The 12,353-nt window shown below is 41.6% G+C and overlaps 1 protein-coding gene across 1 annotated transcript in view; it reads right to left on the bottom strand.

Annotated features, from left to right (window-relative positions):
- The window catches only part of cubn (cubilin (intrinsic factor-cobalamin receptor)), a 303,136-nt gene that overhangs the window by 96,550 nt on the left and 194,233 nt on the right, over window positions 1-12,353 (bottom strand). The window contains exon 39 of the mRNA XM_043690378.2: window positions 6,807-6,990. Within this exon, the coding sequence (XP_043546313.2) occupies window positions 6,807-6,990 (184 nt within the window). The remainder of the gene's footprint in view (window positions 1-6,806; window positions 6,991-12,353) is intronic.

Consider the following 12,353-nt stretch of genomic DNA (forward strand, 5'->3'; position numbering starts at 1 on the left):
AATCATGAGGGATCTGAACAGAGGAGATAGAGGGACATTGTTTCTACTGGTGGGAGGATTGAGAAGCAGATGGCATTGATGTAAGGTACTTGGCAAACAGCAGTGGTAACACGGGGAAGAACAATGTCTGTGCAGTGGATGTTTAGAACATGAAATGCACTGCCTGTGAGTGAGATGGAGACAGGTTCAATCAAAGTACTCAAGAGGAAGTTGGAGTCTTATTTGAAAAATAAGGAAGTGTAGGGCGAAATGAGAAGATGGAAGAAATCCCTATGAAAGGATACACTTGGCAGAGGAGTGCAGTCAAGGTTCACTAGACTGATACAGTGGATGTCAGGACTGTTCGACGAAAAGAAATTGGTCTGACTGGGTCTGTATCAGCAAGAATCCAGAAGGATGAGAGGGGATTTGATTAAAATATATTCAATTCTAAAGGGTTGCACAGACTAGTTGCCAAGAGGATGTTTTCCTTGGCTGGCGTGCCTAGGTCCAGGATTATAGTCTCAGAATATAGGGTAGGCCATTTAGAACTAAGCTGAGGAAACATTTCTTCACTCAAAGGATAGTGAACCTGTGGAATTTGCTCCCACAGAAGGCTGAAGAAACCAAGTCACTAAACAAATTTGAGATATTGCCTCTAGAGATTTTAAAGGTAGCAAGGGTTATGGGAAGAAACCAGAAATGTAGCATTGGGATAGAGGATTATGGATGGCAGGATTGAAAAGAGGAGTTGGATCAAATGGCCAAATAGCCTTCTAGTTTCTGTTGTTATATCTCTATCAGTAACTTGAGGCAAAGTGCTTCTTCTGAGAGACAGCACAGACATGACGGTTCTGAAAGTATTTTATGAATCGATAGAGACATTCAAGACGATACAATAAATAATTACTATATGTTAAACAACTGAGAAGGTATTCCTAGCAGGAAAGAATGATCAAGCTGGAGTACATTTCGGAGAAGACAGAGGAATAACCTGATGGAGGCATTTAAAATTATGGAGAATCGACGTTTCGGGCATGAGCCCTTCTTCAGGAAGGGCTCATGCCCGAAATGTTAATTCTCCTGCTCCTTGGATGCTGCCTGACCTGCTGCGCTTTTCCAGCAACACATTTTCAGCTCTGATCTCCAGCATCTGCAGTCCTCACTTTCTCCGTATTTAAAATTATGCAAAGATTTGAAAGGATAGACTTAGAAACTTAGATAAATCACTTTGTGGAGAAGACCAGAACTGAAGCCCATGATATCCCACATTTCGAATAACAAATCCAGTAAAAATTCAATGTAAACTTCTTTTTCGCAGAGTAGTAGGAATGTAGAACATGCTGCATTTATTGTAACTAATAGTTACAAAGGGAAGCTATATAAGCACTTGAGAGGGAATTGAGTAAAAGGTTATGTTGATAAGATGAGTTAAAGAGGTTTGGAGGTATATTTGGGCAGAGCCTAAACTGTAGCTGGGCTGAATAACATGTTTTTGTGCTATAAATATTTTATAAATTTTCAGTACCATTAGGAAATCATTTTCCTCCCAAATGTTGAGCAATTTCCAAAAATCACATTTCTTTATGTTGAACTGCTGTTTAAATAAACTTGTCTAATATTTGACTTCTTGGACACTACTTCAAACCTTAGCAAGACAGCACATTAGAAAATTATACTTCCTATTGTGATTAAAGTTCATAACATGTTATTCTTGTCTTTGGAAACCTGGGTTCCAACATGGAGCAAAAATTGACTGTTTTAAAAACAAAGTTGAAAAGTAATTATAAACAGTGAATTGAAATTCACTAACCCGCCCAACTCTCCCCCTCCACAAATCCAAATAATCATGTGACTTTGGATAAATGAATAGAGAACCAACTGAGGAGATCATTTCAAGAGTGTTCGTTGACTTGGAGTTTTACAATCCAAAATGAAAAGGGGAGGGATGCAGATGTGGGTTCTTCCAGAGAAAAGGCTGATAACAGCAGAGGTGTTGTTAGTTTAGCAGCCTCCAAAACAGCCAGGACACAAAAAAGGACTCCTGAGTTGCTGACAAGAAAACTACAATGCAGAAGGCTTTGGAGCTTTCAGGCAGGATAACATCCTCCAAGGCTGCTGAGTCATGAGTTTAATTCATCCATGTTAAGAAGTAAGAAAGAATGAGTTAGCAATATATTCAAAATTCTCAGTAAGAGACATTAACAGAAAAAATCGCGTCAAGCAAATAAATTAATTTGCTGAAAAGAAATGTGAGCTCTGCCAATTGAACAAAAGACCTGGAGACAGGTAGACAAGGTATTTACTGTGGAGAAAGATATGGAAGATGGAGAATATGGGGAAATAGCTACACCTTGAAAAATCTCCATATTGTAGAGGAGGAGGTGCCGAACATCTTAAAATGCATAAAGGTCGATAAATCCCTGATCAGGTGTACCCTAGAACTCCGTGGGAAGCTAGGAAAGTGATTGCTGGGCCTCTTGCTGAGATATGTGTATCATCAGTAGCCACAGGTGAGGTGCTGGAAGACTGGAGGTTGGTTAACGGGATGCCACTGTTTAAGAAGGGTGGTAAAGAAAAGGCAGGGAACTATTGAATGGTGAGCCTGACATCAGTAGTGGGTGTGTTGTTGGAGGGAATCTGGAGGGACAGGATTTGCATGCATTTGGAAAGGCAAGTACTGATTAGAGATAGTCAACATGGCATTGTGCTTGGGAAATCATAAGACCATAATACATAGGAGCAGAAATTAGGCCATTCAGCCCATCAAGTCTGCTCTGCTTTTCAATCATGGCTGATAAGTTTCTCAACTGTATTCTCCCACTTTCTCCTCATAGCCATTGATCCCCTTGATACCCAAGAACTTATCTATCTTAGTCTTAAATATTCTCAATGATCGGGCCTCCACAGCCTTCTGTGGTAATGAATTCCGTAGATTCCCCACTCTCTGGCTGAAGAAGTTTCTCCTTATCTCCCTTCTAAAAGGTCTTCTCTTTACTCTAAAGCTGTGCCCTCAGATCCGAGTCTCCCCTAACAATGGGAACATCTTCCCTCCGTCCACTCTGTCCAGGCCATTCAGTATTCTGTGAGTTTCAATGAGATATCCCCTTATCCTTCTAAACTCCATCGAATATAGATACAGAGTCCTCAAACATTAATCTTTTCATTCCTGGGATTATTGTTGTGAACCTCCTCTGAACACACTCCAGAGCCAGTACATCCTTGCTGAGGTATGGGGCGCAAAACTGCACACAATACTCCAATTGTGGTCTGACCAGAGTCTTATAGAGCCTCCAAAGTACATCCCTGCTTTTATATTCAAGTCCTCTCAAAATAAATGCCACAATTGCATTTGTCTTTCTAACTACTGACTCAATCTGCAAGTTTACCTTGAGAGGATCCTGGTCTAGAATTCCCAAGTCTCTTTGCACTTCAGAATTCTGAATTATCTCCTCATTTAGAAAATTGTCCACACTTCTGTTCTTCCTTCCAAAGTGCATGACCTCACACTTTCCCAAATTGTACTCCATCTACCACTTCTTTGCCCACTCTCTGAACCTGTCCAATTTCTTCTGCAGCCTCTCCACCTCCTCATTACTACCTGTCTCTCTACCTAACCTCTCTGCAAACTTAGCCAGAAAGCTCTCAGTTCCTTCATCTAGATTGTAAATGTATCAAGTGATACGTTGTGGTCCCAACACGGAGTCTGTGGAACATCACTTATTACCGGTTACCACCCTGAGAAGGACCCTTTTATCTCCACTCTCTGCTTTCTGCCAGACAGCCAAGCTTCTATGCATTCTAGCACCTTGCCTCTAACACCATGGGCTCTTATCTTACTCAGTAGCCTCCTGTGCGGCACCTTTTCAAAGACCTTCTTGAAGTCCAGGTAGATAACATCCATTGGTTCTCCTTGGTCCAATCTGCTTGTTATCTAGCAGATAACAAGAATTCTAGCAGATTCGTCAGGCATGACCCCTTGATAAAACCATGCTGACTTTGCCATGTTTTATCATACATATCCAAGTATTCAGAAATCTCATCTTTGCAATGGATTCCACAAACAGGGTTAGGCTAATCGGTCTATAATTTTCTGTCTTTTGCCTTGCTCTCTTTTTAACAGGGGTGCCATACTAGCGATTTTCTAGTCGTCTGGGACACTCCCTGATTCTAGCAAATCCTGAAAGATCACCACTAATGCTTTCACTTTCTTTTCAGCTATCTCCTTTGGAACTCTGGGGTGTACTCCACCTGATCCAGGTGATTTATCCACCTTCAGGCCATTCAGTTTTTCTAGCATCTCCTTTTGGTGATAGCCACCATACTCAGCTCTGCTCCCACACTTTCTGGAATTTTTGGGATATTACTCATGTCTTCCATTGTGAAGACTGACATGAAGTAATTATTCAGTTCCTCAGCCTTTTCCTTGCTTCACACTACTATCGCTCCAGCATCATTTTCCAGTTGACCAATGTCCACTTTTGCCTCTCTTTTGCTCTTTATACATCTAAAGAAAGACTTGTAGTCTTCCTTTATATTACTGGCTAGGTTACCCTTATATTGAATCTTCTGCCTTTTTTTGTTGCCTTCTGTTGGTCTTTGTAAGCTTCCCAATCCTTTGGTTTCCCACTGCCCTTTGCCACATTATATAGAGTCATAGAGATGTACAGCATGGAAACAGACAGTTCGATCCAACCTGTCCATGCTGACCAGATATCCCAACCCAATCTAGTCCCACCTGCCAGCACCCAGCCCATATCCCTTCAAACCCTTCCTATTCATATACCCATCCAAATGCCTATTAAATGTTGCAATTGTACCAGCCTCCACCACTTCCTCTGGCAGCTCATTCCATATATGTACCACCCTCTGCGTGAAAAAGTTGATCCTTAGGCCTCTTTTATATCTTTCCGCTCTCACCCTAAACCTATGCCCTCAAGTTCTGGACTCCCCGATCCCAGGGAAAAGACTTTGTCTATTTATCCTATCCTTGCCCCTCATAATTTTTTAAGCCTCTATAAGGTCACCCCCTCAGCCTCCAATGCTCCAGGGAAAACAGCCCCAGCCTGTTTAGCCTCTCCCTATAGCTCAAATCCTCCAACCCTGGCAACATCCTTGTAAATCTTTTCTGAACCCTTTCAAGTTTCACTACATCTTTCCGATAGGAAGGAGATCAGAATTGCACGCAATATTCCAACAGTGGCCTAACCAATGTCCTGTGCAGCTGCAACATGACCTCCCAACTCCTATACTCAATACTCTGACCAATAAAGGAAAGCATACCAAACGCCTTGTTCACTATTCTATCTATGTGCAACTCCACTTTCAAGGAGCTATGAATATGCTTTCTCTTTTGCATTTATCATGTGTCACTAACTTGATCGAGTGTTTTGAAGAAGTAACGAGGAAGACTCATGAGGGTAGAGCAGTGGACATGATCGATATGGACTTCAGTAAGGCATTTAACAGGGTTCTTCAAGACAGACTGGTTTGCAAGGTTAGAACTCATGGAATACAGGGAGTAGCACTGTTTGGATACAGAACTGGCTAGAAAGTAGGAGACAGAGAGTGGTGTTGGAGGGCCGCGTTTCAAACTAGAGGCCTTTGATCAGCGGTATGACGGAAGGATCAGTGCTGGGTCCACTACTTTTTGTTATTTATAAATGATTTTGGATGTGAACATAGGAGGTGTGGTTAGCAAGTTTACAGATGACACCAAAATTGGAGGTGTAGTGGACAGTGAAGAATGTTACCTCAGAGTACAATATAATTTTGATCAGATGGGTCAATGACTGGCAGATGGAGTTTAATTTAGATACAGCTGAGGTGCTGCATTTTGGAAAGGCAAATCAGAACAGGACTTATATGCTTAATGGTAAGGTCTTGGGGAGTGTTGCTGAACAAAGAGACCTTGGAGTGCAGGTACATAGTTCCTTGAAAGTAGGGTCCCAGGTAGATCGGATAGTGAAGAAGGCATTTGGTATCCTTGCCTTTATTAGTCACTGTATTGAGTTTCAGAGTTGGGAGGTCATTGTTGCGGAAGGATGTTGTGAAACTTGAAATGGTTTAGAAAAGATTTGCAAGGATGTTGCCAGGGTTAGAGAGTTCGACTATAGGGAGAGGTTCAATGGCTGTGGCTATTTTCCCTGGACATTGGAGCTTGAGGGGTGACCTTATAGAGGTTTATAAAATCATGAGGGGCATAGATAGACAAGGTCTTTTCACCAGAGTGGGGGAGTCCAAATGTAGAGTGCATAGGTTTAGGGTGAGAGGAGAAAGATATAAAAGGGACCTAAAGGGCTCATTTTTCATGCAGAGGCATTGCGTGTATGGAACAAGCTGCCAGAGGAAGTGGTGGAGGCTGGTACAATTACAGCATTTAAAAGACATCTGGATGCGTATATGAACAGGAAGGATTTAGAGGGATATGGGCCAAATGCTGGCAAATGGGACTAGATTTATTTGGGATATCTGGTCAGTATGGAAGAGTTAGACTGAAGGCTCTGTTTCCATATTGTACAGCTCTATGACTCTAAGTATTTAGATGTGCACTTGCAATATCAAGGCATATAAAACTATGGGCCAAGTGCTGGAAAAAGGGATTAGTTTAAGTGGTACAGACTTTATGGGCAGAAAGGTCTTTTTGTGCTGTGAACCTGTAGTGCTTCAAGACTCTATGTGTCTATTTCCAGAATGTAACACAACAATTAGATCAATCCATCCGCTGAAAATATTTGAAAAACTTCTGACACTATGATGTACGGAGCATTCGCAGTGTAAATGAATCTGGCTATTTCCGTACCTCATATGCCCACTGTAACACTCACCATAATCTGAAGTTTCATACTTGAACTTGAACCCAAGGCCTTCATTCCTTCCATCAGAAATGAAACGTACAAAGAGCTGATTGTCTGATGTGTGCATTGTGGAAGGAGGGTTCTCACCACAATAGTGTCCATTTCCTCCATGGGTGGTCAAAGGTGGGGAAGAAGCATCAGGTCCATTCCTTAACTAGAATTGGAAATAACATGAGAAATATTAGAGGATTTAATCAATGGCTTTTTTTAAAAAAAAAAAGAAGCTGGAACTATTAAATCTTGAACCAGAACCACCAAAATGAATTCCATGAAACACTATTCAAGAAATTGTTCTAAGCGGAGGTTTTGTAAGGCACATCAGTCTGACATTTCTCAGCACCAGCAATGGGCTTCACTAAGAATCTCCCGTGCTGACTATCTTGTGCATTTTTTCTGGGAAAACCTGATCCCAACTGTCAAGGAAATACACAGCATGGCGTCACTTGGAGTATTCTGTCAGGAAGGACAAGAGTCAGGAAAAGAGAGTATATGCCCCATTTTATGGCACAAGCTGCCAAATTCAGATAAGATTGAAGATCTGGTCTTTGCGTGCGGATTAGAGGATGAAAGAGTGAGAAAAATCTTTTTCACAAAAGCGTAATTAGGGCCTGGAATGCGCTGATTGGAGGTGTTGGTGGAGGTAGGTTTAACTGAGGCAATCAAGAGTCCATTGGATTATTTTTATGGAAATAATCAACAGGTTTATATGAAAAAGGTGGGAGATTGGCACTACATCAAAATGCTCAGAGAGCCAGTGCAGGTACAATGGGTCAAATGGCCTCCTTCTCCACTGTAAAAATTGTGTCATTCTGTGAGTACATGGATAAATGTGTAAGGGGGGTGAACTAGGCAAGAGGGTATGTGGACAAGTCTGTAGGTGGTTAGATGGATGATGTAGGCAGGCAGCTGATTTGGATATGTGTGAAGTGGGTAAAGTGGGCATGGTGGAAGAGCTAGGCAAGATGAAGAATCTGGTGGCTGGGGAGGTAGCTGGGTCTGGCCGAGTATAGTTGGGCTGCGTTGGGGATGTAGTTTAGTATTTGGATAGGCATTCCAGCATAGTTGGGCCTGGATGGCAGTCAGGTCCAATTGGGGCATGCTTGGGTGGGAGAGGTTAGAGTTCAGAGGCAATGTTAGGGGATTGGAGGGTGATTGGGGTGGGTGATATGGCGCAATCCCACTGGTAGTCCACGCATTGGGACTTAAGTAGGATCCTGATATGGATCTTTGTCATAGGTCTGGTATTTGACAAGACAGGAGCTGAAAGATTTGGATGTCTTATTAGCTCCATTTCTTTCTCAGTTCTGGCTTCACATGTTCTCCCTTTTTTATCCACGGTGACAGCTAGTTTTCAATAAATCTCAAGCAAATTTATTAAATGGCTTCATGCTTCACAGAACAAATCAAAGTTGACTATTCAATCACAATTCTTTTCAGGTGATGAAATATTGCTGACTGATTTTAATGGTTTTTATTTGATGTGTGTCTTCCTACAACTCATAAATTTATAAATTATTTTATATTTACACAATGTTAGATTAAGATTCTCACCATATGTCTCATTATAATCTGTCAAGATAATTAAAGGGATTCACAATAGTCATGAAGATTTTTTGTTTCTATGTGGGGTGAGGTTGCATGGAAATTCTTCACCTTTGAATATTTTGTTCAGCTGAACATTGTTCATGAGAAAGCTTTGATAATGCGTGCTGGTAGTTTATTTGGATACAAGTGGGCTAGCTGCAAAACAATGAGCACTAGCTGGCTGGAATCTGCCAATTCAGCTGCCCATGCTGCTCAAATGTATGTCCGCTTCCAAGCCACACTCTGTCCTGGTTTGGATCTATCTTACCATTCCTTCACTGTCACTGGGTTAAAATCTTGGAACTCCCTTTCCAACAGCTCTGCAGGTATCCCTACATCAGTTTGAGAAGGCAACTAATCACCAACGTTTCAAGGACAATTAGGAACAGGCACGATAACACATACCTTGAACTAATTAATACAAAATCACTACTCACAGGGAAAACTTACTAAGCACTGGCAAAAGACTGGGAAAACTATCCTGTTAGCTGCAATGAAGAAACAGTAAGTTTAATATTATACCAGTCATAAAGAAAATGAGATTACATGACAACTATCCTCAAAGTTTCCCCAACAACTTGTATTTATATTATGCTGTTAATGTAATAAAACATCCAAAGGCACTGCACTAAAATGTTATGAAGCAAGATCTGACTTTGAGCCACATTAAAATTCCAGATTTTCTCAATGTTTGGAAAAAGGGATACATTATAAGGAGTTACCTAAAAGAGGGAAGCCAAGAGAATACATCCAGAGATTTATAAAATCATGAGGGGCATGGATAGGGTAAATGTTTCCCTGGGATGGGGGAGTCTGACATTAGAAGGCTTAAGGTAAGAGGAGAAAAATTTAATAGGGATCTAAGTGGCAACCTTTTCATGCAAAGGGTGATGCGTGTATGGAATAAGCTGCCAGAGGAAGTGGTGGAGGATGATACAAAAGGCATCTGGGTGGGAATATGAATAGGAAGAGTTTAGAGGGATATGGGTCAAATGTGGGCAAATGGGACTAGATTAATTTAGGATATCTGGTCAGAATGAGTTGGACCAAAGGGTCTGAGATGTAGGGAGAGTATTCTGGACATTAGGGCTTTGACACTTTAGTGCAGCCACCAATGGTGGAGTGATAAAAACCATTTCACTTGATAGGGCAGAATTAGATCACCACAAATATCTTGGAGAACTGTGGGACTTGAGGAGACGACAGAATTAGGGAGGGACAATGCTGTGGAAGGATTGAAAAACAAAGATCAGTACAATATTTTATTCTGGATGTCCTGGTACATGAGCCAATAAACGTTTGCAAGTGATAAAGCAGGCAAATGGAATATTGTCATTTATTGCAAAGAGAATGGAAGTAGTGATGTTTTGCTTCAGTCTACAGAGTGTTAGTGAGACCACGTCTATGGCATTCTGTGCAGTTTTGATTTCCTTATCGAAGAAAGGATACAAACGCGCTAGAAGCAGTTTACAGAAGGTTCTCTCACCTAATACCTGGGATATTGGGAAGAATTGGGAAGAAGGAAGGTTGTTCAGGCTGGGCCTGTATACATGAGAGTTATTGAAGAATGAAAGGTGATCTCATTGAAACATAAAAGATTCTGAGGACTTGATATGGTGGATGCTGAAAGGATGTCTCCTCTCATGGGAGAGACTATGACTAGGCAACAAAGGTTAAAAATGAAGGATCTCCCATTTAAGAAAGAGATGAAACTTTTTTTTTCTCTCAGAGTCATGAGCCTTTGGAAGTCTGTTTCCCAGACAGTGGAGGTGATGGGGCCTTGAATAACCTTAAGACAGAAGTAGATAGATTCCTGGCTAACCAAGGGGTCAAAGTTTATAGCGGGTAAGCAAGAATTTGGATTTGACAAAATATTTGGACAAAATATTATTGAATGGTAGAGCAGGTTCAAGGCAGCAAGTGACCTTATCTTCCTTCTAAATCATATCTTCCTATGTATAATTGCGGGGTTGTTTGATCAGGAGTCAATATCATTTGGTGAGTGCAGGGGTAATAGATTATGTTGATTTTGGATAGCTTCAAATGTACACAGGATTTAACATGAGGAACCAGCTGGGAAGACATTAGAATAGTCAAGACTAGAGGTAACAAAGGCATAGTTATGGGTTTGACAGCAGATAAGCCGAGGCAAGGACACAGTCTGATGATGTTACAGAGATAAGGCAGTCATAGGTGAGACATGGATATACAGGTAAAGTTCATGTTAGGGTCAAATATGATAATAAACTGTGAGCCAAATAACTTGAGATGGTTAACATGGATAGAGGTGGAGTTCTTAGCTTTGGAATGGAATTTGGAGTGGGGTCTAAAGACAATTGGATTGATCTTCTGCATAATTAATGGAAGTATATGTCCATTATCAGATGTTAAAGAACCATAGAACCCCTACTGTGTGGAAACAGGCCATTTGACTCAACAGTCCACACTGACCTTCCAAAGAGTAACCTACACAGACCCAATCCCCTACATTTACCCCTGACTAATACACCTAACTTACACATCCCTGAACATTATGGGCAATTTAGCATGGCCAATACACCTAACCTGCACATCTTTGGACTGGTTGGAAACCAGAGTACCCAGAGGAAGCCCACACATACACAGGGAGAATGTGCAAACTCCACACAGACAGTCGCCCGAGGCTGGAATAGAACCTGGGTTAATGGTGTTGTGAGGCAGCAATGCTAACCAATTTGTCAGCCCTGACATGTAATATCAGACAAACAATTTGATAATTTAGCAGCAAGAAACCTGGGGGTAAGATGAGCTTTGTTTTTAGGTTATGTTATGAATAGACAACATGTGGATGAGAAGTAGGGGTGAGCCCATGATAGATCCATCTTGTATATCAATGGGAATGATGCTCAAGTGGGAAAAGAAGGCATCACAATGGACAGACTGCCTACAATGAGATGAGAATTAACAAGGTACGTGGAGACCCACCAGCTGGGTGGCAGCAAAGAAGTCATAGAGTCATAGAGATGTACAGCAATGAAACAGACCCTTCGGTCCAACCTGTCCATGCTGACCAGATATCCCAACCCAATCTAGTCCCACCTGCCAGCACCCAGCCTGTAACCCTCTAAACCCCCCCCATTCATATACCCATCCAAATGCCTCTTAAATGTTGCAATTGTACCAGCCTCCACCACTTCCTCTGGCATACACATACCACCCTCTGTGTGAAAAGGTTGCCCCTTAGGTCTCTTATATATCTTTCCCCTCTCACCCTAAACTTATGCCCTCTAATTCTGGACTCCCCAACCCCAGGGAAAAGACTTTGCCTATTTATCCTATCCATGCCCCTCATAATTTTGTAAACCTCTATAAGGTCACCCCTCAGCCTCCAACGCTCCAGGGAAAACAGCCCCAGCCTGTTCAGCCTCTCCCTGTTGCTCAAATCCTCCAACCCTGGCAACATCCTAGTTAGAACCTGTTCTATCAATCATCTCAGATGTTGTAGTCCTGCCAAGAACTATGAGGAGAAGCAACAAATTTCCTTTGTCTCAGACATGTAGGATGTGACTTCAGTAAGAGCTATTTGGGTACTGTGGCAGGATAGACTCTTACCATTCTGGTAGTAATCCAAAATAGGGTTCTGGGAATGATTAACATAGATTTGGATGGCAAAAACATGTTCAGGGACTTTAGAGAGAAAGATGAGTTCGGAGGTGGTACAGACGGAATAGCATAATTATGACCTAAATCCGATGATCAGTGTGAAAGAGAGATGGAAGAAATTGCTGTTTTTTTTCTTGATAATTCATCAAAACATCAGTGACTCACCACAGGGTCCCACCTTCTTGCAGAAGGCCAGGAAAAATGCATTTCCTGCATTTGAATGAGCTCTGAATGGGTCATGTTGCAAAGTATAGAGTTTCAGCTTTTGGAACAATTGGCAAATCACTACAG

This window comes from Chiloscyllium plagiosum, unplaced genomic scaffold (assembly GCF_037043375.1).
Source record: "Chiloscyllium plagiosum isolate Xiang-an unplaced genomic scaffold, Cpla_swu_hap1 HiC_scaffold_5, whole genome shotgun sequence".
In the NCBI taxonomy this organism is placed as follows: domain Eukaryota; kingdom Metazoa; phylum Chordata; class Chondrichthyes; order Orectolobiformes; family Hemiscylliidae; genus Chiloscyllium; species Chiloscyllium plagiosum.